The 27573-nt window shown below is 36.6% G+C and overlaps 1 protein-coding gene across 13 annotated transcripts in view; it reads right to left on the bottom strand.

Annotated features, from left to right (window-relative positions):
- Positions 1–27573, bottom strand: part of BIRC6 (baculoviral IAP repeat containing 6) — a 225633-nt gene that overhangs the window by 168012 nt on the left and 30048 nt on the right. For all 13 annotated transcript variants that reach the window (XR_005797250.1, XM_040496471.1, XM_040496472.1 and 10 more), the window contains exons 4-10: positions 22879–23072; positions 19795–19906; positions 18878–18960; positions 13753–13975; positions 13513–13673; positions 9206–9264; positions 2184–3578 (exon numbers count right to left, since the gene is read on the bottom strand). Coding sequence is in view for 12 of the 13 variants with exons in the window: in XM_040496471.1 (XP_040352405.1) it covers positions 2184–3578; positions 9206–9264; positions 13513–13673; positions 13753–13975; positions 18878–18960; positions 19795–19906; positions 22879–23072 (2227 nt within the window). In the remaining variant the exon portion in view is untranslated. The remainder of the gene's footprint in view (positions 1–2183; positions 3579–9205; positions 9265–13512; positions 13674–13752; positions 13976–18877; positions 18961–19794; positions 19907–22878; positions 23073–27573) is intronic.

Below are 27573 nucleotides of genomic sequence, written 5' to 3'. Positions count from 1 at the left end.
AAGTAGAACCCACCGCCACCCCCCATTCCTCAGCCCTGTGCCAGCCATGGGGAAAGTGGCCCACACTTCTGGAGTGGCTGGCTGGTGGCAGGGTGGCCAGTAGTGACCTTATTTCCTTGTTTCACATACAGGTATATGTATGTGTATGTATATTCTATTTGTGAACTTTAATCAAACACAGCCGCATCAAATCTACCTTTAAGTACATTATTACTATTTGAAATTAACTTACAACATTAGTTATAGATTTTAATCAAAAGGTTCAATAATTCTCCACGAGACAACAAGTTTTATGTTATCTGAATATACTCTTAGGACAGTGTCATGTCCATCTGATTCAGTCTGCAAACCTTTTTAAAAATTTTACAACTGCTTTATGGACTGTCCTATACATTTTAACACATCAACTTTTCTTTCCTCTTTTTTGTTACTAATATTTTCAAATGCATCTTCATCAGTTAATCCTTGAAGAACTAGGGGATAATTTTCAAAGTGATTAATTTCGCAAGCTTTTTCTTGTCCTTCGATTCATCTGGATAAGTTCTCTCTCACATGAGATCAATTCCTAGAACTTTTCATTATCCAAACTCCAAGAACACATTAACACATAAACACTACTTCTCCTCTGACTCACCAAAAGCGTATCTCATCAAATAATTAAAATCATTAAACCCTGACTGCATTTCTGGAAAATATTAGTATCTTACACAGATGTGCCCTGGGGCAGGGTCACTCAGGTTTCAAATCCACTCTGGATGGCCTATGGCAAAGTAAAATTGTTTTCATTTTTAAAATCTTTCACATTTAAAGATTCCAAAAGCTTCAATGTACAAGACTTTGGCTTTTGTTACATTCTGGCAATATAATGTAGTTTAAGCACCCGGACAACAGATACCCCAGGTATGAATGCTGACTCTGTCATTTATTAGCTCTGTGACTTAGGCAAGTTACTTAACCTCTCTTTCCTTCAGTTTCCTTATCTGTAAAATGGAGACAGTAATTGTATATACCTCATAAAGTTGGCACGATGACTAAATAAATTAACAGAAGTAAAGTTCTCACAACAGTGAACAGGCACATACGTAATCAATGAATTCAAGTTATCCTTCATACCACATAGTATTTTAATGATTTTTCTAAACTTTATTAACTCTAATTCAAAGTTTTATTGAAGTTATTCTGCATTGCTCATTTTTTAAATTAATCTATTTGGATTTTGATGTTATATCAAGATTTTTCTTCCCCTTATTTCACTAGATGTATTCCAAACAAGGCAATCTGAATGAACCACTATATTCACCACTACCCTTCTTGGCCAAACTCCTGGAATCTTTATGAAAGCGAGGAAAAACTCAGGTTACTTCCTCCCAAGAACCACAAGTGAGATGGATAACCTCCTCACACCCAGTTCCTCTCTGAAGCACTGGTTACAGTTACCTGGGTTTCAAACAACTCCTGGCCCTAAACTCCTACTACACTATCAATAAGACTATTCATTGTGCCTATTATGATCAGCAATCCTTTTCAAAAACGGCTTTATCTTTCCAACTCAAAATATATAAAATAAGAAAGGAGAAGGGAAAATGCACACTGTTTGTTACTCTGTATGGGGCCTCAGATGTTGCAAAACTGATTTAACTATCAGCCAAAGGTTGGGAGTAAATCAGACAAGGAAAGTTCATTTGGCAAAACTAGTACTAATTTGTTAAATATTTTTATTTCAGGAGGAAATAATGACCAGTATATGCTCTATGCCAAAAACTGTACATACATTATCTCATTTAATTCTAAGAAGCCTAAAAACAGGCCTTCTGATCCTCATTTATAAATACACAAAGGTTTACTGAGTTCAAAGTAACTTGCCCAAAGCCACAAATTTGAGCAGATGCAGAGTCAGGACTCACAGAAACAACAGCAGGTTATTTTCTTGAGGTTAAAGCAGAGAAGATACTTTCTGAGAGACTTATTAACTTATTTACAATTAGAATCCTTACCTAGGGCAGTAGAAAAAAGTTTTAAAATGTTAAAACAGTAGAAAGATTTACCACTTCATTCTAAAAAAAAAACATATTTCACTGCATCTATATGGATCTAAAATTCATACTAGGTATGCACATAAGTGAATGCCACATACACAGATTTTATAAGATTTGTAGAAGAACCAAACAAACCCATCTGCTTACCTTTGGTGCATGCACACAGCCTGTCTGTACCCGAGCAGTAAATGACAGAAACAAATGTGTCCTGTTCTTCAGTGCCCTCCTTTTTGGGAGGTTCCACTTTGGCCAAAATTTCAAAATTTGAAAGATCTAATATTTTTACATATCCTCCCTGAGTGGTTATTACCAGGTGTCCAAGAGTAGAAATATCAGCCTTTTTTTCTCTTTCAATGCCATTCTTTGAGGTTAACTGCATTTCCTCAACAGGCTCCTCACAGTCATCTTCTCGATTATCCAATATATCTGGTGGAAGCAAAATGAGCGAGGTAATTGTGTCCTGGGGGTCTTTGATATGTTGGATTTTTATTGGCTCCTCTTCTAAAGTCACTATCCGAGTGGCATAATTCATTTTATAAAGTATTAAATATCCACCACTAACGTTCCTCTGCTCAGGCTGAATTATCAAAGGAGTCTGTACGTCTGCTGGTGATTCGTGTTGGATTACACTAATATTTGCACCATTCACTACAGCAAGATTTGATTCCAGCTCGCCTTTCCGTCTATTACATAGTGCAGAGTTTAATTTATTTAAATTATTCAAGGCCTCTACTTGATTTATTGCACTCAAGGATTCAACAGGGCATGTCCGTAGTCCTACCAACAAATGAATTCCATCAGCACAAGGAGTTATGGAGTCTATACAAAGATTCTCCTCCTCTGCAAACTTTGGCAGCCTCAAGCACTGAACCAAAGTCCCAGGCTTGGGAAACACAGAGTTCCACTTCTCAGAATCTGGAGAGGTAAGGTTGGCTGCTGCATCTGCAAATTGCTGAATATAAGTCACAGGAGGATCCTGCAACAACAACTGCTCCTGACTATCCAGCTCCATTTCAATAATCTGTGGAACTGTAAAACCATCATCGTGCAAACTTTTACTCATTATATTGTTCATCTGTGAAAATATTTTTCCTGCTTTCTCATCAGATTCCTTGATACTATAAAGAAGCAAAATGGGTAAAGTCCTCCTTACCAGAGGAGAATTTAATTCTGAATTAGTACAGGACTCATTGTCAGTTGACCCTTGTTCTGATATACTTTCACCCTGAGTTCTGCTTAAACCATCCAGTGACCTGTGAGAATTACTACTAATGGGTGAGGTAGCAGGAGATTTATAGGTTAATAAACCTCCAGCTAATAAACAAGGAAAGGGAATGTTGTGTTGTTCCTGGTGCTTTTCCTTTGTCTTTTCACTCTTAGAGTTTGTTAAGCAAGGATTTGCCCCAAGTTCTTCAAGATCCTTAACAGTATCTTCAAGCACATTTGCAACAATCTCCCACTGGAGTTTTTCAGGCTGCTGAAGAATGCTGAGTGCTGTTATATCAAGGCTCACTTCCATGGCTTCCTTCTGTGATGTGTGCCCTTTGAAAAGGAACAATATTCATCAGAATTGGCCTTGAGAATGCAAATCAAAAATCTTTAGTAGGGGCACCTGGGTGGTTCAGCTGGTTAAGCGTTTGACATCAGCTCAGGACATGATCTCGTGGTTCATGGGTTCGAGCCCCACATCGGGCTCTCTGCTGTCAGCACAGACCCTGCTTCTGATCCACTGTCTCCCTCTCTCTGTCCCTCCCCTGCCTCAAACTCGCTTTCTCTCTCAAACATAAATAAATATTTTAAAAAAAGAAAAAATCTTTAGTATATGGGGCACCTAGGTGACTTAGCTGGTTAAGTGTTCAACTCTTGGTTTCAGCTCAGATCATGATCTCACGGTTCGTGAGTTACATACAGCCCCATGTCGGGCTAAGCACGGACAGTGCTGAGCCTGCTTGGGATTCTCTTCCTCCCTCTCTCTGTGCCCCTCCCCTGCTCACTCACTCTCTCTCTCTCTCAAAATAAATAAACTTAGAAAAAATCTTTACTATAATGCTTTCATTAATTTTCTTTTTTTACACATCTAATCAGTGCATTATAATTACATAAGTGGAAGAATTTTAAGTATTTAAAGGGAAGTTAACCAAATCCGATATAAATTTACTGAGGAAAACCACTGAGGCCATTTAAGAGAGTCAAAATCATTTTCAAGTCAGAATATATTCTCCTGACAATGTAAGCAAACCTTCCTCGCTTTTTAATTTAGGAGAATGGTTAAAGAATGGAGACATGGGGCCCCTGGGTGGCGCAGTCGGTTAAGCGTCCGACTTCAGCCAGGTCACGATCTCGCGGTCCGTGAGTTCGAGCCCCGCGTCAGGCTCTGGGCTGATGGCTCGGAGCCTGGAGCCTGTTTCCGATTCTGTGTCTCCCTCTCTCTCTGCCCCTCCCCCGTTCATGCTCTGTCTCTCTCTGTCCCAAAAATAAATAAACGCTGAAAAAAAAAAATTAAAAAAAGAAAAAAAAAAAGAATGGAGACATTATTGGCATCAAAATAATACGAGTTCTGCCCTTCAATTCTAAACCAAAAAACACTGCATACCATTATAACTGTCACTTAATCACTTTATAGAATATCCACGAAGTGTTATTATAGGGTCAGTTCCTTCTCCTTTACCATTTAAAAGGAGTCATAGCATCCTCTACTCTCTCCCACCCTACCATGCTAATTATCAGTTGATTATCATAGTACACAAGGTAACTCTAAGCTCAGCTTAGAAAAAAATTATAACTACAAAGGAAAAGTTCCAAAAATATGTCATTTTAAAGAGAAGCACAAATGTCTTCTGTGTTATCTGCTAATTTATACTATGTTTAGAGTCAACTACATTACCCCTTAATGACCGACCTTTTGTGTACTGTGTGCTCAAGCTGCCCCCTTATAAAGAGCACAAAAGTCATTTCTCAGTCTCAACACTCCAAACATGCCATGTCTCTCTACACACAACCCTGTAAGAGAGGTCACTCAACCCCTAAACCAGATATAATCTCTTGATGCTGAACTGAAAGTCTGAACCAATCTGCTTTTTTCCCACTTGCAAAAAATACTATCAGTCAGGCGACAACATTATTAGCAACAATAACAGCTAAGTATTTATGACAAAGAAAAAAAACAGTGGAACTGGCTTTATAAATTTAAATAAGAATACAAAAGAGTAAAGGAAATAAATATAAAATAATCAAGGAAACTTGCATGAAAGTTTGAAAGCTGCCCAAGTAAAAGAACATGCAAGTGAGATTCATGGAACATCATACACTTAACACTGAAAGTTCTGTTCACACCATTTCTGTTACTAAATCATCTACTACTTCTTCAAAATGCTCAGTGACAGCTTTATCTATTATTTCCCATTTTCTGAGGATAATCTTCTCACTTCAAATAATGTCACTTTTATGACCTAAAAATGAAACCATTTCTAGTTAAACAGAAGAAAATTTTGATTATACACTCAGCAATTTAATTGTCCTAATGGAACTGTTCATTTATTTAACCACTCATTTGGCTACAGTCATATGCAGTCTGTCCATATTGCCATGTATTAAGTATAATTTAGATGTGAATTTAGATTTGAAATTAAAAGTTGACAGTAAGATTCTGATAACATGTAGTACACTATAACCAATCTTGAGGATGCTCAACTATTAACTGAACTAAACTGAAACTTTTTAAATTATTTATTTTAAGTTACGGTCAGAAATCTATTTTAGTTTGTCTATCTACAGAGACATAAAAACAAAATAACCATAATTTACATACATTAACACACATTTAAGAAATAGAAGGTGGGAGGCACCTGGGTGGCTCAGTCAGTTAAGTGTCCGACTTCAGCTCAGGTCATGATCTCACGGTTCGTGAGTTCCAGCCCCGCGTCAGGTTCTGTGCTGACGGCTCAGAGCCTGGAGCTTGCTTTGCATTCTGTGTCTCCCTCTTTCTCTGCCCCTCCCTCACCCATGCTCGCTCGCTTGCTCTCTCTCAAAAATAAAAACACTAAAAAAAATAGAAGGTGGGACTATTAATAAAGAAAGGCAATACAAGAAGTGGCATTATTACTCTGCTTCTTCCCAACTACTTAAGCATTCTATTTCAGAAGATGACAAAGCACAGTAACAACTGTTAGTATAGTAAGAAAATCTGTTATCTCATCTCATAAATTCTCAAACCTACTGGACTACCAAACAAGTGTTTATACTATACACCTACAAACAGACTGCAATACAATATTGTCCTGATAATCATTTTGGGAAACCAACAGTTCTATATGCCAAACCTCCTGAGGGTAGCAATGAGGTTTTACCTAAGTATTTTTCTAAAACTATCAAATTTCAGTTTGAACTCCTCTTCAATCTCCTGTCACACACTCTTCCCACTCTTTACAAGAAGCAATATATCCTTACTACTATTACCTATATCCTCGGTAATATTGCCCAAAGGCCAAACTTTTCTCTCTGACATCATCTAGATAACTTCAAAAGTCATAACCTTCACATAAAAACAGGTAAAAGTCTCTTAGTCTCCATCACATTTTTGAAATTAAGAAATACATTCCACAATTCTTCAGACCACATCATTCACTTTGATGGGAATCATCTAAAGTTGGTAAATGTTAAGTTTTGAAATAGCATCTATGACTTATTTTAGATACCTCAGGAAAAGAACACATCTTCTGTTCATATCACAAGCTTCCATAAACTCACCAATAATCTTTCAATATAATAAAATTAACTTAGAAGATACAGTAATCCCCCCTTCATAGGCGGGGGATATGTTCCAAGATCCCCAGTGCACACCTGAAACTGTGGATACTATCGAATCCTATATATATTACATTTTATTCATATACATACATATGATAAAGTATAATTTACAAAAGAGGCACACTAAGAGATTAACAGCAACAGCTAATAATAAAATAGAACAATTATAATAATATCCTGTAATAAAAGTTATGTCAATGTGGTCCCCCTCAAAATATCTTACTATACTGTACTCACTCTTCTTGTGATGATGTGAGATAAAATGCCTACATGAGGAGATGATAAAATGCCTATGGGAGGAGATGAAGTGAGGTGAATGACATAGGCACTGTCTCGTAGCATTATGGTACTACTGACCTTCTGACCACGTCAGAAGGAAGGTCGTCTGCTTCAGGATGGACCACAGGTAACTGAAACCATGGAAAGCGAAACCACAAGTAGGAAGGAGGGGACTACTGTACATATTTTCCTACAAATGAATTAACTAGTTATAAATCCTACAAGGAGGGAATTAAAAATTTTGAACCAGAAGGATTTTTTTCTCTTACCATAGCTACCTTTTAATACTACATATGGACAACAATCCCAAACCTAAATGAGGTATCATAGAGAAAGTCAACAAAAATACATGGTGACTTTCTTAGATACTGGAAAGTGAGGTAAACAGGACTATAGTATCTAAAGGAAGTGTGGAAGAGCAACTAGGCATAGATGAAACAGATAAAAGTAAAAAAGGGAAAAGGAAACAGACCAAAGAGACATTATAATTACAAAAATACCTACTGAGATCCTTAGACCCAGAGAAAAGAACAAAGCTACAGCATACAAAGGAAAGGTTATGGTTAGAATCAAAAACTTTGAGAGCAGAAAAAGGAAAATTTAGTTCAAACACTTCACTTTTCAAAGGAAAAACTAAGGCCCAGAGAGTTTGACTTGACAAGACACAAGAGTTAGTAGAAGGGTTCAAGTTCTAAACAGGTCTCCAGGTGACCTGAGACCAGTTTATTATTTTTATCAGATTAAGAAAATGCAATTGTAGCTCTTTTCTGTTTTTACAAAAGGACAACAAAATGGGAAAACAGCACTATCTTCATCAAACCAAATTTTTTTTTGATGAATCTATTCTTTATTTTTCAAGAGCCAATGATACAATTGTATATTATTCAGGACATTTCCCTACTTTAAACATTTTTTTCATTGCTACGAACTACCTCAAAAGACAAGTTAGGTTTAACCCCAAATCCACCCCAAGGTGTAGCATTGTTTGGGGGCTTTAAAAATTTTTCATGACAATTCAGAATTTAGAAAGCACTCGCCATTCTATAATTACTCGACTTTTTGACAACTGTTCTATACAAAGCTGTGTCTCTTCCACACAAGTTACACATATCCTTAGTTCATAAGATTTGACATTACAAAACAGCCACAATTTAATAAGTCACTTTGTAAAAATACTGGGTGCTTCCCAGGTTCTATGCTTTATATATTTTTATCTTAATCAGTCCCCAAAACTCTAAACAGATGTTAACATAATTCTTTTATGTATTATTATGTATTAGGAAATGCATTCAGCCTATAATAAATAACAGAGTTAGAATTTGAATTCATACAGAAAAATTATTTTAAGATGTACTATTAATTAGCCTTGCCTATTATATAAAAAACTACATTAAAATGCAAAGTACAGTCTTTCACCCTAATATATCATAAGATAATGAGAAAGGCAGCACTTACTCGATTGCCTTAATGTCTATGATTTTATATTTTAAAATATATTTTAAAATTTATTCTCTATTCACCTGTTTTATTTTGGGAATAAAGAATCTTAATTTCAGTATTACTTTTATATAACCACAGAATAAATTATGCAAATAAACTGAACACATTCTGTCTTAATGTCAATTCCTTGACATCTATGACAAAACTCCAGTGGAACTATCACTTCAGGAGTGCCTGGTGGTTCAGTCGGTTGGGCGTCTGACTTAGCTCAGGTCATGACCTCACAGTTTGTGAGTTCAAACCTTGCATCGGGCTCTGTGCTGACAGCTCAGAGCCTCTGCCCCTCCCCCACTCATGCTTGCTCGCACGCCTGCGCGCTCTCTCTCTCAAAATAAACAAACATTAAAAATAAAAATCACTTCAATCTGTTTGGCTTGAATATGTACCATTTAAAATATAAGTATGGGACTCCATATATACTAATTCAAGACCTCTAATGTGCAAATTTGAGTTTTCTGTGTATATTAGTGAAAATTCAGAGTTTGCATTAACTGAGAAATTTAGAATTAAGTAATATTTAGCTTTACCTACAAATGAACAACTGCAAAGATTTAAAAAAACAGACTTAACATTTTTTTACATACCTGTCACAGAATCTGATCTGGAATGCTCTTCACTGTCTGAATCCTCCAGTAAATCGTCACTTAAAGACAAAGCAAAAAATAATTTAAATTTCCAAAAAAAAGTATACATAATATGAGACAAAGAAAAAAGTACAATGACCACTGCCTTGTATCTCAAATAGAAGTATCATACAAAACTATTAAAACTAGCTTAAATGACATATAAGTAGTCTGAGATCATAAGTGACTAATAATGCTGGTAATGGATTACCTTAAAATCATGAAATAAGCATCTGCCTGGAAAAGGGCGTGGAAACCTCTAAGAATCTATAATAAAATTTGTAGGGATGTGAAGACCATTAAGGTATGACAGAAAATAGTCTAGGTAAATAAAAGGATAAAAGAGAGAAGCAGCTAATAATATCAAGTACAAACTTCTAGTAGCAAAATTTTAATAACACTGTGTTACAGAATTCCAGAAAGCTGTCCTAGAACAAAATAAAAGAGCTACATAAATAGGTGTGTATGTACACGTACTCACACACATGCATGTATTTCACTTTTGTTTTGTATTTGGTTGGTTTGGGAAGGGGTGATAAGAACTCTGTGACAAGCAGGGAAACTATTACAACTCAGAAGTCAGGGGTTAAGAAGAGACAATAGTTCCTCCTTTACTCTTCACTGTGTCAAGAAATCGCCAGCCTCCCTCTTGGCATTAACTTTATCCTCACTCTCTATTGTTCACCGACAAGAAAAAAACGTAACAAAAGATCACTCTGGCACAATATTAGGCTGTGTCTATAGTCTAACAATCAGCACTTCCACAGCAGTGCTAAAATTTTGATGACCTCAATTACAAAAATAAAAAGATTCATTTTGGAGGAAAGTAAATATTAATTCTCCCTTTTTGAAACAATGTATTTCACTTACAACTGAAATAACCAGGTACTTGCTTTAAATGAAATATAAGTTAGTAATTTCCGTTTAAAAAAAGTTTGAAATATGGGGGAGGGGGAGGACTCAGACACTTTTGACAAATTCCTGTGTTTTAAATTTTTCAAGTAGAAGTAACTGTCCATAAAACAATTTTGTGCTATAATTTAAAACAACAACAAAGAAAAACGTGCAGAAGTTCAAGATCAGTTGCTGATTAGCCTCAAACTATTTAAATACTAACTGGCTGGTTTCAGAGAAGTAATAAAGATACCGGGAAAATTAAATCCCAAGAGGAAATATTAATGATTGGGAATTACCCATAATGAAGAACTCCAAACCAAGATACAACAAGCTTCAAGTATCGAAAGGTTTTTACATTAAGGAAAATAACCAAGTATTACCCACCTATAATGAAAAAAAGGTTAAATAAAGTAGTTGTATATTTTAAGGAAGAAATTCAAGGCACCTTGATAGGCTTTACGAATAACTTACAATATTACAAATAATGTTCCAAAGGGTTGCCAGATAATCACCTTAACAGAAAAAAAAAAAAATTCTTTCTAAAGTTTTTCAAAATACAGTTTTTTCAAAATAGTTTATGACAGAAAAATTCTCATACCATTACATAATAAAATCATGAGTAAAATGACTGAATTGTACACTAAAAGGGTGAATTTGGTGATATGTAATTATACCTCAATAAAACTTTTAAATATGGGTTAAAAAACATAAATACATATTTTAAAAAATTTAACATATATATATATATATTAACATAACCGAATGATGTGAGTATGGGTACTCTACGTTTCTTCAAGTTACTTCTCTGTATTGTCTAATTTTTCTACTTTAAGCATGCATTAGGTATATAATACACACTACATTTCCTGAACCCTTGTACACACACAAAATCTTTTGCAGAGTAATAAACGTGCAAAATAAACCAGATATTATAAGTAAGTTTTAAATGGTTAGTTGGGATTATCTGTTTTTGAAAACTGAAGATTACAGGGATACCTTAGTTCTGATACATCAATACTATAAACAACTTCAAAATTAAATGCAGGAAATTTCTACCCATTTGAAAAACATAATATACAAATGAGACAAAAATGTTAATTCATTAAAATTAAGTGTGTCCCCAAATAAGTATTCTTCCTTCCCAAATAAAAATTCTTCTCTGAATGAATTCAGAAAAAAGAAAAATGTTGCCTTTAAGTAGAAAGGGTTATAAACAATTCGTGGGCAAACTATACTACTAACTACTTTAAGCATCTTGGCTAAGCTTTAATCTGTTCAATTAAATATTAATTCTTCAAGCTAATGAAACTCACAGAGTATATTTTAAAACCAAATACATTGTATCTTGTAGCACAAAATCAGTAGTAGTTTAGTTCATTATATTTACTACCAGTACAACAGAAATCCTGCTGCCTCTGGGGGAGGGAAAGGCCAGAGAGGGAGACTGAGGTTAGTTATGAAGTTCCACCTCTTCGGCTTCCTCCTGCCACCCCAACTTAAGAGTACTCTTTCTGTATGATTCGCTTCACTTTCTCAGGAGAAAAGTGTCCTTCTATCCTAGAAAGACTGCCTCTTAAAAGTAGGCAGGGAGATTTATATCCCAGCTCCAGCACACTACCCCACACAGTACCTGCCCACCTGAAATACTGGATACACGTTTACCAAAAATGTACATTTTACCTAAGTGAGTGTGTATGTGTGTCTGTGTGTGTGTGTGTGCGCGCGCGCATCGGTGTAATCTTAAAGAGTATGTCTTGAATTCAATTTTTAATCCCCAAATTACAAAACCCCAAGACAAAAGTTCTAATTAAAATCAGTGTTCAGGGGCACCTGGGTGGCTTAGTTGGTTGGGCGTCCGACTTCAGCTCAGGTCATGATCCTGTGGTTCATGGGTTCGAGCCCCGCGTCAGGCTCTGTGCTGGCAGCTCAGAGCCTGGAGCCTACTTTGGATTCTGTGTCTCCCTCTCTCTCTGCCCCTCCCCCGCTCATGCTGTCTCTCAAAAATGAATGTTTAAAAAAATTTTTTTAAATAATAAAAAAATAAGTAAATAAGTGTTTAAAAGCACATACTAATTTCATCATCTTATATAAATTTTCCAGTAACTTCTAAGAAAATCACAGACCTCAAGCACACTTACTTTCTAGTCCTATTGACAAATGTGCTCAAAACTCAAATAATAGGTCAGATGCTTTCCCATCAAGTTCTCACAGGGATTTATAATAACTAAAAACAACCATGAAGCTTTAATTCAGTCTGTTCCAGAGCTCAGGCCACATTCATTTACCTACCCAGAATTTATACATTATCATTACCAAGACAGACTAGACAGAGCTAACCTTCCCAACTAATATATCGTGAATTTTCCATTAATTCCCTTAATAAAATAATTCGTACTAATAAAATTTTACATGAGTTCTTAATGAAAACACACGCCATCAAAGGGACTATGAAGCAAAATACTGTTAAACCACGAACTATGGCATATAACATCGATCCCACATCAGTAACATAAGAAGCCCCTGCAAGTGAAAAATGACAGACCTCCTCAGCATCAGGGCATCTGACCATAGCTAAATAGGCTCCATTTCACATTGCTACTCTCAGAATCTTAAAAGGGAGTAGCTTCTACTGCCTACCACAAGTTGGGTGCTTTGTGGAACCCTTTATTCGGTCCACCTGACTACACTGCAGACATTCCTCTATAGTTCTAGCCGAGTTCAGAGCTACAACTGCAGTGTCTTGGGAGACGAGTGGGTGAAGTGAGATTATACTTTGACTCTCTTACCCCCACACAGATCAAATACAGCTACAGAAATCAAGACTGTCAGAAAAGCTGAATGGAAAAGAATCCAACACAGCATTTTTACAGAATGTCTCTTTAGCAATCATGCCTCAACTCACTGCTGACTACTGATAAACTATTTTACATAATTGGGTCATCTTGCCTAGCCAGAAGTTTTTTTTCACTATCCAAGGGTACTGATACAATTTAAGGTGTTAATGAAAAAAAGTGGAAACCAAAATCATTTGGTTCAACTGCTCTAGGAAAAAATATACAAGATAAAACTTCAAGTATAATCCGAGGATTTCATTTCATTATTTAGACTTTATTTTTCAGTGCAGCAATTATTTCCAGTTGGCACAGATTGAGACAGAATATAAAAGCACGCTTTACAGACTATAGCATTTCTGAATGAAAACTTTTCTCAAGAATCACAGAGCTCTTTCAGATCTAACAAATGAACATTTATTCTCCACTCTCTTGACCTAATATTTTTTTTCTGCCTCTTTAATTAGAATTAAGAGAATATAAAATTTAGGAAAACACCTAACTTTTATAAATGCCACTAAAAAAAAAAACCTCACATACCTATCTCCTTCTAATTTGGGTATATCTGAGCAACTGGAGGAGTCTTCCAGCCATGCCAAAGTTGGTCTCCTGGATTCAACTGCTGAGCTTGGCTCTCCCGACAGAATAAGCTGTTGTACAATTGCTGGATCATAGGCATTAATTTCAAACTTTAAGTGCACCTAAACAAATGAAAAGCCTAAGTTTAAAACTGATTTTTTTCCTCAACTACTAATCTATCGCTTCAAAATTGAAACATACCTTCATAAGTTTGGAAACATCCCATATGCAGATCTTTCCTCGTTTTGTTGCAGCAGCTAGAAAATGAGGGCAGCTCCCCGACCCAAAGCAAGATATTCGGTCAGTTCCATCCGTACAAGGAAACTGTGCAGGACTTGTTGCGAGAGTGACGGACAACGGCACATTCTGTGTGTGCTCACCTTTCACAAATGGGCAGTTTGGGGAATGTCTCTCGTGTTCAGACCTTTACACAGATTAAGGAAGGAAAAGTTTACTGAACAACATTTAGCTGTTAAATCTGTAGATTAAAAGAGAACTCCAGGATCTTTCCTTTTTTAAAAAAACAATTAATTAGACTTTATTAAAAAGACTCAAATACCAAATCACTCCATCTGATCAAGATCACTAACATTCTACCACTCACTTTGGTAGCAGTTACTCTTCACTTGAATGGATTACATAGAAGGTCAGTCTCAAATGACACAGAACACTACAGTATAACTTATACTCTATTAACATACTGATAAAATTGTTTAAAGTTCTGGTAATTCCTCATAGTTTCCTACAACTGTAAATAAATAACTACTCTGTTTCAGTTTAAAATTCTCCATAAAGGTACAACAGGTAATAATAATGTATTATATATTTGAAATTTGAGAAACAAATATCTTAAATTAGATCTTAACACATGTACACACACAGAATGGCAACTAAGCAGAGGTGATAGATATATTAATTAGCTTGATTGTGGTGGTCTTTTCAGAGTGTACATGTACCAAAACATGAAGTTATACACCTTAAATATATGTAATTTTTACACGTCAAAGATATCTCAATAAAGCAATTTTTAAATTATATATAATTATATGCATACTTATATTTATCAGTGGCCACAATATAAGTGATATAGAGTAAAAACTCAACAAATGCCATTCGTAACACAAAAAATCTTTTAGTAAAGGTCTGAAAGCAAAAAGATCTATAGAGTATGGATAAAATGACCTAGATTAAGAACACACGTAGGTGAATAGGTGGTTCAGTCTGTTAAGCACCCGACTCTTGATTTCGGCTCATGATCTCATGATTTCTGGAATCGAGCCCCGCACTGGGCTCTGGGCTGAGAGCACATAGCCTTCTTGGGATTCTCTCTCTTCCTCTCTCTCTGCCCCTCCCTCTGCTCACTCCCTCTCTCGAAAATAAACTTAAAAAACAAACAAAAAAAGATGCACAAATACATCTTATACATTAACTACAGGCCCAGACCAGATAAATAACCTCTAAACAAAATTTATTTTGGGGGGCACCTGAGTGACTCAGTCAGTTGAGCGTGGGTCTTCCACTCAGGTCATGATCTCATGCTACACGAGTTCGAGCCCTGCCTGGGCTCTGTGCTGACATCTCAGAACCTGGAGCCTGCTTCAGATTCTGTGTCTCCCCTCTCCCTGCCCCTCCCTGGCTCGTATGCTGTCTCTTCCCCTTCTCTCAAAAACAAACAAACACTAAAAGAAAAAGCTTAAAAAAATAATTTTCTCAAATATTGAAAGCAGGATCAACTTTTACACTGAAAAAATTACCTCCCCAACTTTGTGACTACTTTGTTTCTTTCTGGTTATTCTTTTTTTACTTTCACTAGCTGTAATTACACAGCATTATTTGAAATGCCAGGATGTTTCTACCAAAAAAAGTCTTTTTTTTTTCATTTCCATGGCAAAGAAATAAAAACTATACTTACAAAATATGCTATTCCTTGGGGTGTACATATTTCTTTATACAAGGTACCTACAACTTACCTATATCCATATGTAAATCCTAGATAATCTGTAATACACAGATGTCTTACATAATTGCTTTTACATGGCATCCCCCAAGCATATATTTCAACTGGATTCCCTCCAGCTAAATCCTAATATATTTTTCTCTTTCCTAAGTTTTAACTTTTTAATTAAAATGTTATTTACACAAGTAACACATGATTATAAAGCTAAATATCACTCAATTATAATATCCAATCCCAGTAATCTCTTTTCCCACCCCCAAATGACCACTTTTATGAGTTTAAGTGGTATATTTCTAAAATATTTTTTATACATATAATATAGGGTTTTTCATTTTAAAGAAAAAGTACTATTATATGAATCATTCTACAACAGATCTTTTGATAAAATAGCATACCTAAAAGTTACTGAAGGTGATTAATAGAGAGCAAACTATTGATTCCTTTTATTTTTACTTGTTGGATAATAGATTTTATGAGTATACCATATTTTGTTTGGCTATTCCATCCTGACAGGTATTTAAGATGACTCCATGTTTACAACTGCAGCTTCCAACCATTTTTATGCCTCTTTGCATACAAGAGGAATTAGGTCTCTGGGGTAAATAAGTACAAGTAGAATTAACAGATAATAGGGTGTGCTCAATTTATTTTTTAAAAACTTCAATCTCCCTCCAAAGTAGTTCTACTGACTCCCACCATCAAAATGTGAGAGTCCCATTCTCCACTTGTAAGTCTTCCTTCTTTTCCCCCTTACAGATTCAGAAGGTACCTAGCTCAGCTCCCCAGCTGTGCTCAATCTTATTTCCTCCTACCCATTTAGAACACTGTCTTCAGGCCATCAAAAATACTATCAATTGCTCAAATTTGAAGAATCCTGAATCCTTCCTTGGACAAAGAAGGGGTAGAATCTTTGATTCTGTGACCAAGATGAAAATCTGGACCAATTCCCCACAATCAAAATATTTTTGAATAAACTTATATTCTATAAAATCATGACATAATTTTTCAGGTGTGTTAAATAACTGAGGATCAGCCTGAGAAACTAAAAGGACACATTAAAATGGTTTCTAGGGGTGCGTGGGTGGCTCAGTTAAGCATCAGACTCTTGATTTCAACTCAGGTCATGATCTCACAGTTCTTGTGTTCAAGCCCCACGTCAGGTTTTGTGCTAACAGTATGAAGCCTGCTTGGGATTCTCTCTCTGTCTCTGTCTCTCTCGGTCTCTCTCTCTCTCTCTCTCTCTCCACCCCTCTCCCACTCTTGCAATAAATTAACTAACTAAACAAATGAATAAAATGGTTTCTAAGGGTGACTAGGTGGCTCAGTCGGTTAAGCATCCAACTCTAGATTTTGGTTCAGGTCATGATCTCATGGTTTGTGTGCGCCAGCCCCACCTCGGGTTCTGTCCTAAGAGTGTGGACCTGCATCAGGTTCTCTCTCCCTCTCTCTCTGCCCCTCCCTCGTTCTTGCTCTTGCTCTCAAAATAAATAAATAAACTTTAAAACAAACAAATGAATAAATAAAATGGTCTTTAGGGGCACCTTGGTGTCTAAGTCGGTTAAGTGTCTGATTCCTGATTTTGGCTCAGGTCTTCATCTCATGGTTAGTGGGTTCAAGCCCTGCATCAGGCTCTGCGCTGATTGTGCAAAGCCTGCTTGGGATTCTTTCTCTCCCCCACCCCCTCAAAAATGAACATTTTAAAAAATAATAAAATAAAATTGTTTCTATATCTTGGGGTGCCCAGGTGGCTCAGTTAAGCGTCCGACTCTTGATTTTAACTCAGATCATGTCATGAGATCGAGCCCTGTGTTTAGTGCAATCTGCTTAAGATGCTCTCTCCCCTGCCCTCTCTGCCCCTGACCCACTCACATTCTCTCTCAAATTAAAAAAAAAAAAAAAAATTGTTTCTATACATATATAAATGGTTTCTAGGGGAAAAGACTGAGTTCCAAATAGAACTTTAACCTAAACTGGAAACTGCATGTGTTGACTCGCAGTCCACAGATGTTTCATGCAGTATACCCCACTGCAAGCTGGAATCCATGCACACATTCCAATAGCCTTTAGCTAGTTCACCCCATTCACATCAGCTGATTAACATTCAGAAACCTCAAACTAATTTTACTACAAAAGAAACGATGTATCTTAAAACCAAATCAAATTTTGGCTCCGTCACTTATTAGCCATATCCCCCTTGACAAATTTCATTTTCTGTATTTACATTGGGATAATTCCTATCTCACTGAGTGACTATAAGGATTAAGTTGGGTCTATTCTCCATTCTCTCCTATAAAATGATGATAATAATATCTACTTCATAGGGCTAATGTGAGAATTAAACAAGTTAAAAATATATAAAGTGCATAGGATGGTATGTGGTAAGTGGCATTATATAAATACTTGTTATTATAATTACTATTTCTATTAATAGGACCTCAGTTATTCATAAAAATTAGGTTTTGATACATGCTCTCTAATGTTTAACCAAGTGCTTCCCTTATTCTTTTTTAAATATATGATTTTGAGAGAGACAGTGCAAGCAGGGGAGGGGCAGAGAGAGTCCCAAGCAGGCTCCACACTGTCAGGTCAAAGACCGTGGCAGAACTCAAACCCACAAACTGTGAGATCATGACCTGAGCCAAAACTAAGAGTCGGGTGTTTCACCAACTGAGCCACCCAGGTGCCCCAAATACTTAACCAAGTACTAAAGTTTCATCCACTAGAATTCAAATTACCACAGACTCCCCAAAATTACTTCAAAGTTAAAAACGTAAACCGTAGGGTGCCTGGGTGGCTCAGTCAGTTACAGCGTCCAACTTTGCTCAGGTCATGATCTCATGGTTGGTGAGCCTGAGCCCCACATCAGGCTCTCTGCTGTCAGAATAGGGCCCACTTCAGATCCTCTGTCCCCCTCTCTCTCTGGCCCTTCCCCACTCAAGCTCGCTCGCTCTCTCTCTCTCTCTCTCTCAAAAATAAATAAACGTTAAAAAAAAATTTTTTTTTTAAATGTAAATTATAAGGCCATCCTCTATGGATTCCCTACTGATAGGCTGCCCTCAACAGACCAAGATTAAACTGCTGACGTTTATCATGCTATATCAACTTACTTTGTCAAAGCCTTCTGGTTTCAGAGCCTAATTCTATTCCTTTGGCACTTCTCCCATGTAGATTTTAGGAAGTCAAAGACCTTAGCTACTATACGCCAAATGATGTGACAGAGCATAACACTCTCATTCTCTTAGGACTAAGGCAAAAATACAGATGGCAAAAAGGCAAAAATATTACTGTATCTAGACGAAATAAGGAAAGTTTAAAAGCCTACTTATAGGACTAACTTAGCCTATCACATCCAGAAAAATCAAAACTCACCAAGGTTCATCAGTAGGTTCCCAACAAACGAGACATACGCTACAAGTAAAACACATGGCTCTATCATCTCCAGATGAGGCAGGCTGCAAGTTTATAAAGAAGACAAAAAGCTTAATATTAAAATAACCTTTTAATAAAAACACTTCTTAAAAAGTTCATAATTTTAGGTAAAATACCATACTGAGGAAAAGACAATCTATACACTGGTCCCAAAAAGACAGTGAGTGCCCTAATGCTTAAACATTCGCTTTATTTGAAAAATCGTGTTTCATCAAAAAATGAGCACTAAATCAAACATGGAGGCACACACATACTCAATCTCTGATCTAGCATCTTCTAATTGTAGTATTAAAGTATTTGAAATACAGCTAAATATATAAGGAAACAGAGTCTAATGGATTTTATTATTAAAAACTGAATATCATACAACACAAGAAAGCCAAGTAAAAAAGGAAAGCTAACTAGTGAACCTAATTTGTGTCATATTCTTCAAGACACGAGACAAAATGCCATATATAAAAAATGTATCAAAATCTGAACATATACGTCTGAAAACAAACATTAATATTTTTGAGCACTTAGCACCTACTATGACTACAGATGTAGTAAATTTACTATATAGTTAAAAAATATATATATCTGGTTTCTGAAAGAAAATAGTTATGAAGCATTAACTCAGCTGTTAGTTACTTGTAACAAATATTTTTTTCCTTTTTGTACACAATTCAGGATATAGGAGATAGCCAGTCAGTATTATGATCAAATGTCCAAGAATGAAACAACTCACACAAATGCAAAAACAAAAGCACACAGCAAGGTTGCATAAAGTAAGTTTCTGAAAGAGTATTAAAATGTTGATGATTTTACTGAAGACTACAAAAGCATACTGAAAAACATGTTTTCTGAGTCTTTTTCACCTGATGATAAAATCCAGCTTGAGCCATGGGATCTGGTTGTGCCCATCTATAGCCTACATGAGGCCATGAGGTAAATGTCTCCCGTCTGTTAGCTTCACTATACATCAATGATCTAAAAGTAAACATACTTTATGTAATCGAAGGTAGGCATCAAATTATAGTGACGCTCCAATTTAACAATGAAGAAAAATTTTACTAAATTATCAACAAAAACTGGGAACGGACTAATGACCAAGTTCCAATCTGTATTTTAAACTAAAAATGATTACTTTTAGCAATTTCCCTTAAACAGTGTAGGCAAAAAGAAAAGATTGATGGCTACAACTGATAATTCCAGAGACAGATTAAATTAACGAATGTTGCAGAATTACCAAGCAGAGAACAGAAAATCCAGAAACGTAAAGATAGAGAACCATATGCTTTCATCATGTGCCAAGTTTTACATAAATGGATAAAACCACAACCAAAGGAACAGTGGTTTTATCTCAACCTTGTTGAAAAAGTATTTTCTGCTTTAAAAAAAAAATTAAGTAGAAAGCAGTTTTCCTTTTGTTCTTTCTCCAGAGAATTCCTTTTCCAGGAAAGCTATACCCTTCAGGGAATCATCAAAAAAGGAAATCTTCATATATGTTTTCATATTAAAATATATAGCTTGCTGGGACTAAACCTATAACCTAGGCTATGTTTTTAAGTGAGTTTTTTTTCAACGTTTATTTATTTTTGGGACAGAGAGAGACGGAGCATGAACAGGGGAGGGGCAGAGAGAGAGGGAGACACAGAATTGGAAACAGGCTCCAGGCTCTGAGCCATCAGCCCAGAGCCTGACGCGGGGCTCGAACTCACGGACCGTGAGATCGTGACCTGGCTGAAGTCGGACGCTTAACCGACTGCGCCACCCAGGCGCCCCTAAGTGTGTTTTTTTAATTTACTTTTTAAATTAAGCTCTATGCCCAACGGGGGGCTCAAACTCACAACCTCAAAATCAAGAGTCACATGATCTACCAACCAAGCCAGCCAGGCACCCCAACCTAGACTATTTTTTTAAAGAATGATACCCAATTAAGAAAAAGTCTAAATGGCTTCAAGAAAGAAAGAACTGGTAAGCAAAGGTTATTCCTCCAAATACAAAAGTCCAAATGATAAGAGGAAGGGGGAAAAAGAGAGAAAGTGGTATAAAGGTCATCACAGTGAGACCAGAAAAATACTTTTCTCTAAATTCTTCCCTAAATTAGCACATAATTTCTTACAATATTGCGAGGGAATTTAGGTTTAACTCATAGTTGTGTTCTGGTTTAAAAAAAAAACAAAAAAAACCCAAAAACAAAACAGGGGTGCCTGGGTGCCTCAGCTGGTTAAACATTTGGCTCTTGAATTCAGCTCAGGTCATGATCCCAGATGGGATTGAGCCCCACATTGTGTGGAACCTGATTAAGGTTCTCTCTCCCTCTCTCTCTCTCCTCCTCTACCCCTCTTCACCGCTCGCTGGCTCTCACTCACTTTAAATTAGAAAAGAAAAGGGAAAAAAACAAAGTTGTTGGGTTAGAAAAGCCTTATCATTCACAGGCTATAAATGTCTTCAGGATTTGTGTCAGACAGAAAATTGTCCACTTACTTATATTACCAAACAAAAGAACAATAGCATCTAACAGACCCTGACTCAAACCTCCAACAGACCTAAGTTCATGAATGTCCTTATGAGGTTCCTAGATGCATTTTTACTGAAAAAAACAGCACCGACTACATCAAAATTAGTATTTTGAGACATTTAAACACCTCCAGAAACACTGAATATCCTATCCACTGAACGCATTTCCTAAAATAAGACATTTACCACAGCTTGCATGGATTTCTTTAGAAATCTAGCTACTGTTTGCAAAGAAAATAGCTCTGAAGGGCTGTTTTATAATCTCAAGATAGGCACAGCTCTAGGAAAAGAAATACTTATTCCAGGTACATATTTCCACCCCCCTCTCCAGACATAGTCTAAGGAATATTTTAATGACAGCCATACTACCTATTACCTAAAAGCTATTCAGATTATAAATGATAGTTTCTACATTTTACCCAAAAGACACAGATTGCAATACTGCTACAGAATATAAAAATCTTTCCCAAATGTTAACCAAAAGAAGTTATTTATATAATAGAATCAATCAACAAAAAAACAGGCAACTGATTAAGCAAAAGTCTCAAGTTTACCAAGACATAAGCTAATAAATATTGCAAACTAATGTAAGAGCCACACTTAATAGAAGTTAAAGCTAATTTATTCGGTAGTGCCTTTGTTAACATCAGCATGTACTATTTATAAATCTACTTCAGAAAAAAAGCATAGGAAGTTATAATTCACATCCAGTGAAAATGTGAAAATGTAAAATTTTCCCCATACATGGGAAGGCAAAGGTGAACTTATCAAAATTGCTAGATTTAATATTTCCTTATAGCATTTCTAAACTTCAGTACTTTTAGTAAGAACCTGATATATGTTGTTTCAAATTTAACATTTAAATGAACATATTACTGACTTTTTAATTAGTATCACACAGAGTAGGACCTCAATGAATCTCTACTGAAGAAAATACTAGCCAAACCAAGATTTTTGTGAACTGCTTAAATCCAGGGGAGGAGGCACAGAAACTGTAATTCAGTATCACCCTGATTTTTCAACTCTTCTCATTTTCTAAGTAGGAAATAATATATAGCTCTTCTACATGGATTCTGGCATGGCTTTTCAACTTATGAAAATTTATCTCAAAGGTCACAAAATTTCAACCAGGCAAAATTCTTCTTCTCTACTGAATAATTGTATTTTTAAGTGGACTCAAATATTTACTATGTACAGAGCTGGAATTTTCAAAGTACAGTTTTATGGCCTCTTTAAATACCTCCCAGGCACCAAAAGAAATTATTTAATCGCAATTCAAATACTAATTCACTTCAGTATTTTGATATGAGAATCTGAATGGTTTTCAAAATTATTTTGAAATACATTTTCAATCATAATTAAATTTTTGTTATTCTTGGTTAATCAAAACCTAATCGGTTCAATTTCACTGTCACATCTCTTCATGAGCAAGGTTATACCTGTCCACAGAACGGCCTGGCCCCACTCCAAGTTCTGGACGAGCACTAGGTAAGAGGTAAGACAATCTGTCCATCACTGAGGACGCCACAGGTAAGGCAGCAACATTTTGATTTATTTTCTTGAGTTCATTCACAATGGCACTGGCAATGGACTTCAACACATGATGAGGAAGATGAAATGTAACTGTGGCCCACTGAAATAAATTGGGAATGAAAGCAAAGAAAAATGTATTCAACAGTTTAAACCAAAACTATAACTTATACATTACAAAATAAAGAACTATTTATCAGTTTCAGGTCAGTTTACTCTATTAACTCAACATTTAAAGCAGAAACTTGCAATTATAGAAAAAAATGAAACCTCAATTAGAAAAAGTTTAGAACCTGATGGTAGCACATCTTCTTACGTATGCATCAACAATTGAGGATAACGAAAATCATGTTGTTTTTCATATTCCTCCAGCACATTTACAATGTTAAGCACAAACTAGGCACTCAAACATCTCCACTCATAAGAACATACTTGTGTATATACTTGTGAACATACTTGTATATATAATACTTGTGTGTGTGTATATGTATGTATGTGTGTGTATATATATATATTTATTTATTTATATACTTGTACAGTGTATCACTGCTTGGCATATGAGGATTTACTTCAGTTTAGCAGACTCTTATGTATTTGTTGTCAGTTAATTCAGCGAAGCAACTAAAAGCACAGATGTTGTAGTTACACAGACTTGGATTCCAAGACCATCTTCATCATCAACTATGTGACCGTGATCAAATTAACTTCATTCTCCTGCTTCTGTGATATGGGGAAAAACAAATACCTACTCACATAATGTTCTTAAGAAAATTCAAGTGAGAATTGGTACAATCTTTAATACAGTAAGCATTCAACAAATATTAGCTATAATTATTTAACATAAAAATTATTTTAAAAGTTAGAAAGCGAAGATGCTCAGTATTATCCTTCCAGAGAAATAAGTCTCTAAAACCATTTCATTTTTATATCCTATCCTTGCTCACCTATGGTTTCCACTGCATCTAGTACATTCTAGGCAGCCTACTAAATTATTACTTATCTAACTAGAAAAACTTGTGGTCACAGACACAACTTAAATTGCTATAAAGAGAGACAGAAAGAAATTGAAAGCCTCTTACTTTGTTTCTAGAACTAACCCATTCATAGGTGCAGAGCCTCTTGCTTGAATCCCCTTGAGAAAGGATACTACAATATTGTCCCACTTCACTGTAAATCATACTTCAAGCCTTCCCCAAAAGCACCCGTAGACGACATTCACTACAGTCACTGTCCATGAGGAAATAGAAAATATTATGATCTTTCAGGCACTACAAAGCAGTGGCACTGAACTAATTTAAAACATCACTGTGGTCCACTAGTGAAAGTGGGGATTTGTGGTGGTCAAGTGATTAATGGAGTTTTTTCCCAAAGTTGTCTCAGTGAGCTCTGTGGATCCCCGTACCTATGTTGTAGTTATCTGTCCCATTACCAAATGCATAATAGGAAGAGATATAAAACAGACAACTAGAAAAACTTCCACATTGTTTCTCTGGTCCTCTCTAAAAAGTAGTAAAGGAACAAAGGCCAAGCGGAAGCACCTAGAACTTCCATTCTCTAGAAAGCTACTAAACCAGAACAATACCACATTCTTGAGGAAATCTCTGAGATTAATGCCACTATAAGAGACCTGATAGATACAGGGGAAGTCAAACTATCTCACCTTCCTTTAACTTCATTTTCATTTATCTCACCTTCATTAATTGGCCTGTTTGGCCAATGCAAAATGTAAATGGATCTGAAAGAAAAACTGTGGATTATAAACTATCAGGTGACTTCAATTGCAGCTGCTGTTCCAGATGACGTTTCTTTACTGCAGAAGTCAACAAATCCCTTGATATCTGGTAGGCAGTTACAGTTTTGTGAAATACTCTTTCTTTACACCAATGTTTAAGGACCATCCAAAAGTACACTGCTTTTATATGGCAGTAACACCCAAGCTTCAGTCTTACCCTGGGACTGTATCTCATGCTCTTTAGCGTATCTAATCTGCAGAAATCTTGATGAACTTAACATCCTGCAGACCACCACACTGGTCTACTACATCATGCTGTAACACACTATAGCATGACGGTGATTGGTTTGCATGAGGAGAAAGTAGCAAGGAACTTACATGCCTTAGTAAGACACATGCAAGCCAGAGAGGATCAATAATACCCAGAAAAACTCAGAGTCCTACAGCTTCTGTGAAGTTTCTGGAGGTATAGTGGACTGAGCATGTCAGGATAGTCCTTCCAAGGTGAAAGACAAGTTGCTTCAACTTACAGAAGCAAATACTGAAAAAGAGGCACAATGCTTGGTAGGCCTAACTGGATTCTGGACCCAATATTCAGTATATGTGAGTGTGCAACTCTATCAATTTTCAAAGAATACATGAGGCACAGAACAAGAAGCTCTGCAGCAGGTCCTGGCTGAATCACGAGATATTCTGCCATCTGTACCAGTGAGCATATTCAATGACATGAGAAGTGTGTGTGGCAAGTGAAGATCCTGAAAGGCCTATCTGACAAGCTACACTGGAACAACTACCAGCACAAACGTTAGGGTAAAGCCATGCCCTCTTCTGTAAATAACTGTTCTTTTGAGAACAGTTTCTGGCTTCCCAGTCCTGACAGAAATTAATACCAATCCATGAAATATGTGTCTGTGCAATCAGAGCTGCCCAACACAAACTAGATGTTATATGTTATATAGATGTTATACACCAAACCATAATACTGGGCACAAAATACAAGTTTCCTTCATTAGGTGATTTATAAATCAGTCTTGAGAAAGTCCAAAAGGCCAGTTTTGGACAAGGTGAATAAAGCAAGTAACTCAGACTTCTTCAATATCTACTCTTGTTATAATCCCGCCTTCTCATTCAGCATTGATGGCTTCACAGAGAACTACATAGAAGGTAAATGTGGAAGAAAAACTTTGGCTCTGATTTACAGATGGTTCTGCACTTCTGTACCACCCTAAAGTGATGGCTACAACATCACAACCTCAATCAGGATAGTAGTGAAGGTAAATCTTCTCAGTGGGCAGGACTTCAACCAGTATATTGGCTGTTCTCTTTGTCTGGATTGAGTACTGCCCATAAGTAAAGATCCTCACTGATTAATGGACAGTAGCTAATGTTTTGGCTGGATGGTCAGGCATTTGGAAACATCAGGATTGTAGCCAAGGGTAAAGGTCTATGTACAGACCTCTCAAAATAAACACAGAATGTGAAAATATTTATGAAATACACAAATGCTCATCAAAAAACATCTACTCCTGAGGAAATCGACAAATTATACACATTGTATTAGTGTCACTATACGGTTGAGACCTAAACATAACTAAATTTTAGTAGTTACTATCACCTAGGGATACATAAAATATTTTTGGAACTTTGTGTCTCTCATTTCTGGGGACAGGGAGAGGGAATCTTCATTTATAAAAAGTAAAAGCATCGTATTCTTGTTGTATCAGTATTAAAGGTTCAGGTATGTACAGAAAGTGTGTATGGAGATGGTGAACAGTCAAAGGGTACGCTGTGCCAATTATCAAACTACGATCTCTCAGCTCCAAATGGACCCTTTATTTCTCTTCCCTATCATGCTAGGGCTAGGACTCTGCAAACTGCATTTCTTCTTTGCCAGCCGGTTTCCTGTCTGTCAGGTTCTGACACAAGGAACACAGGATGGAAACTGGAAAGCACGATGGGGGTTGGGGGGGTGGGGGGGCGGGGGGCAGACGACTTCCCCTTGCTATTCCTTGTCACTACTGTCAACGCTGTTTCAGCACAGGACCTGGTGGCAGCAGTTGATTCTTACAGTCTTCAGCATTTTGTTTTGTTTATTCAGCATTCCCAGAACCAGTCTCACAGAGCTCCTCAGAAGCAGTAACACCAGCCAAGCTGCACCTCTCTTCAGAGATCTGTCTCAGCTCCACAAGCTCCAATCCCTAAACTCCTGAGGTACCAGCTGGGCAGCAGCTCCTCCTGAGAAGTCTGAGTCCCAGACCCATAGGGCCTATTCTCTAAGCCTGTATGTGCTGACAGCCCTCATTTCTTGTTCCTCCAGACCAAGGTGAGAGCTGCTTCCTGTAGTTACTATCTGTGTGTTTACTCACGGTTTCCATTTCACTTTTTCAATTCCCAAACACAGGTTAAAATCAATTCTTTATGATAAATTCTCTCTGTTGAAATGCATAGTATGGTTTCTATTTTACTAAATGTCTCATCAATGGAATAAAAGTTAATGTATCATTGTAAATCTATATTAAAAACTCAGTATCAGGAAGGATACAGCTGATCTGACGATTAACAGCAAAGATACTCAAGATACATTCTTAAATTTAAAAAGCAAGATACAGGGGCGCCTGGGTGGCTCAGTCGGTTAAGCGTCCGACTTCAACTCAGGTCACAATCTCGCAGTCCGTGAGTTTGAGCCCTGCGTCGGACTCTGGGCTGATGGCTCAGAGCCTGGAGCCTGCTTCGGATTCTGTGTCTCCCTCTCTCTCTGCCCCTCCCCCGTTCATGCTCTGCCTCTCTCTGTCTCAAAAATAAATAAACGTTAAAAAAAAAAATTAAAAAAAAAAAAAAAAAAGCAAGACACATGCTACAGTCTGAATGTGTG

The sequence above is a fragment of the Herpailurus yagouaroundi genome, unplaced genomic scaffold, assembly GCF_014898765.1.
Source record: "Herpailurus yagouaroundi ecotype Mexico unplaced genomic scaffold, PumYag 188, whole genome shotgun sequence".
In the NCBI taxonomy this organism is placed as follows: Eukaryota; Metazoa; Chordata; class Mammalia; order Carnivora; family Felidae; genus Herpailurus; species Herpailurus yagouaroundi.
Note: the sequence above shows the minus strand (reverse complement) of the source record. Positions and strands in the feature narration are given on the sequence as shown.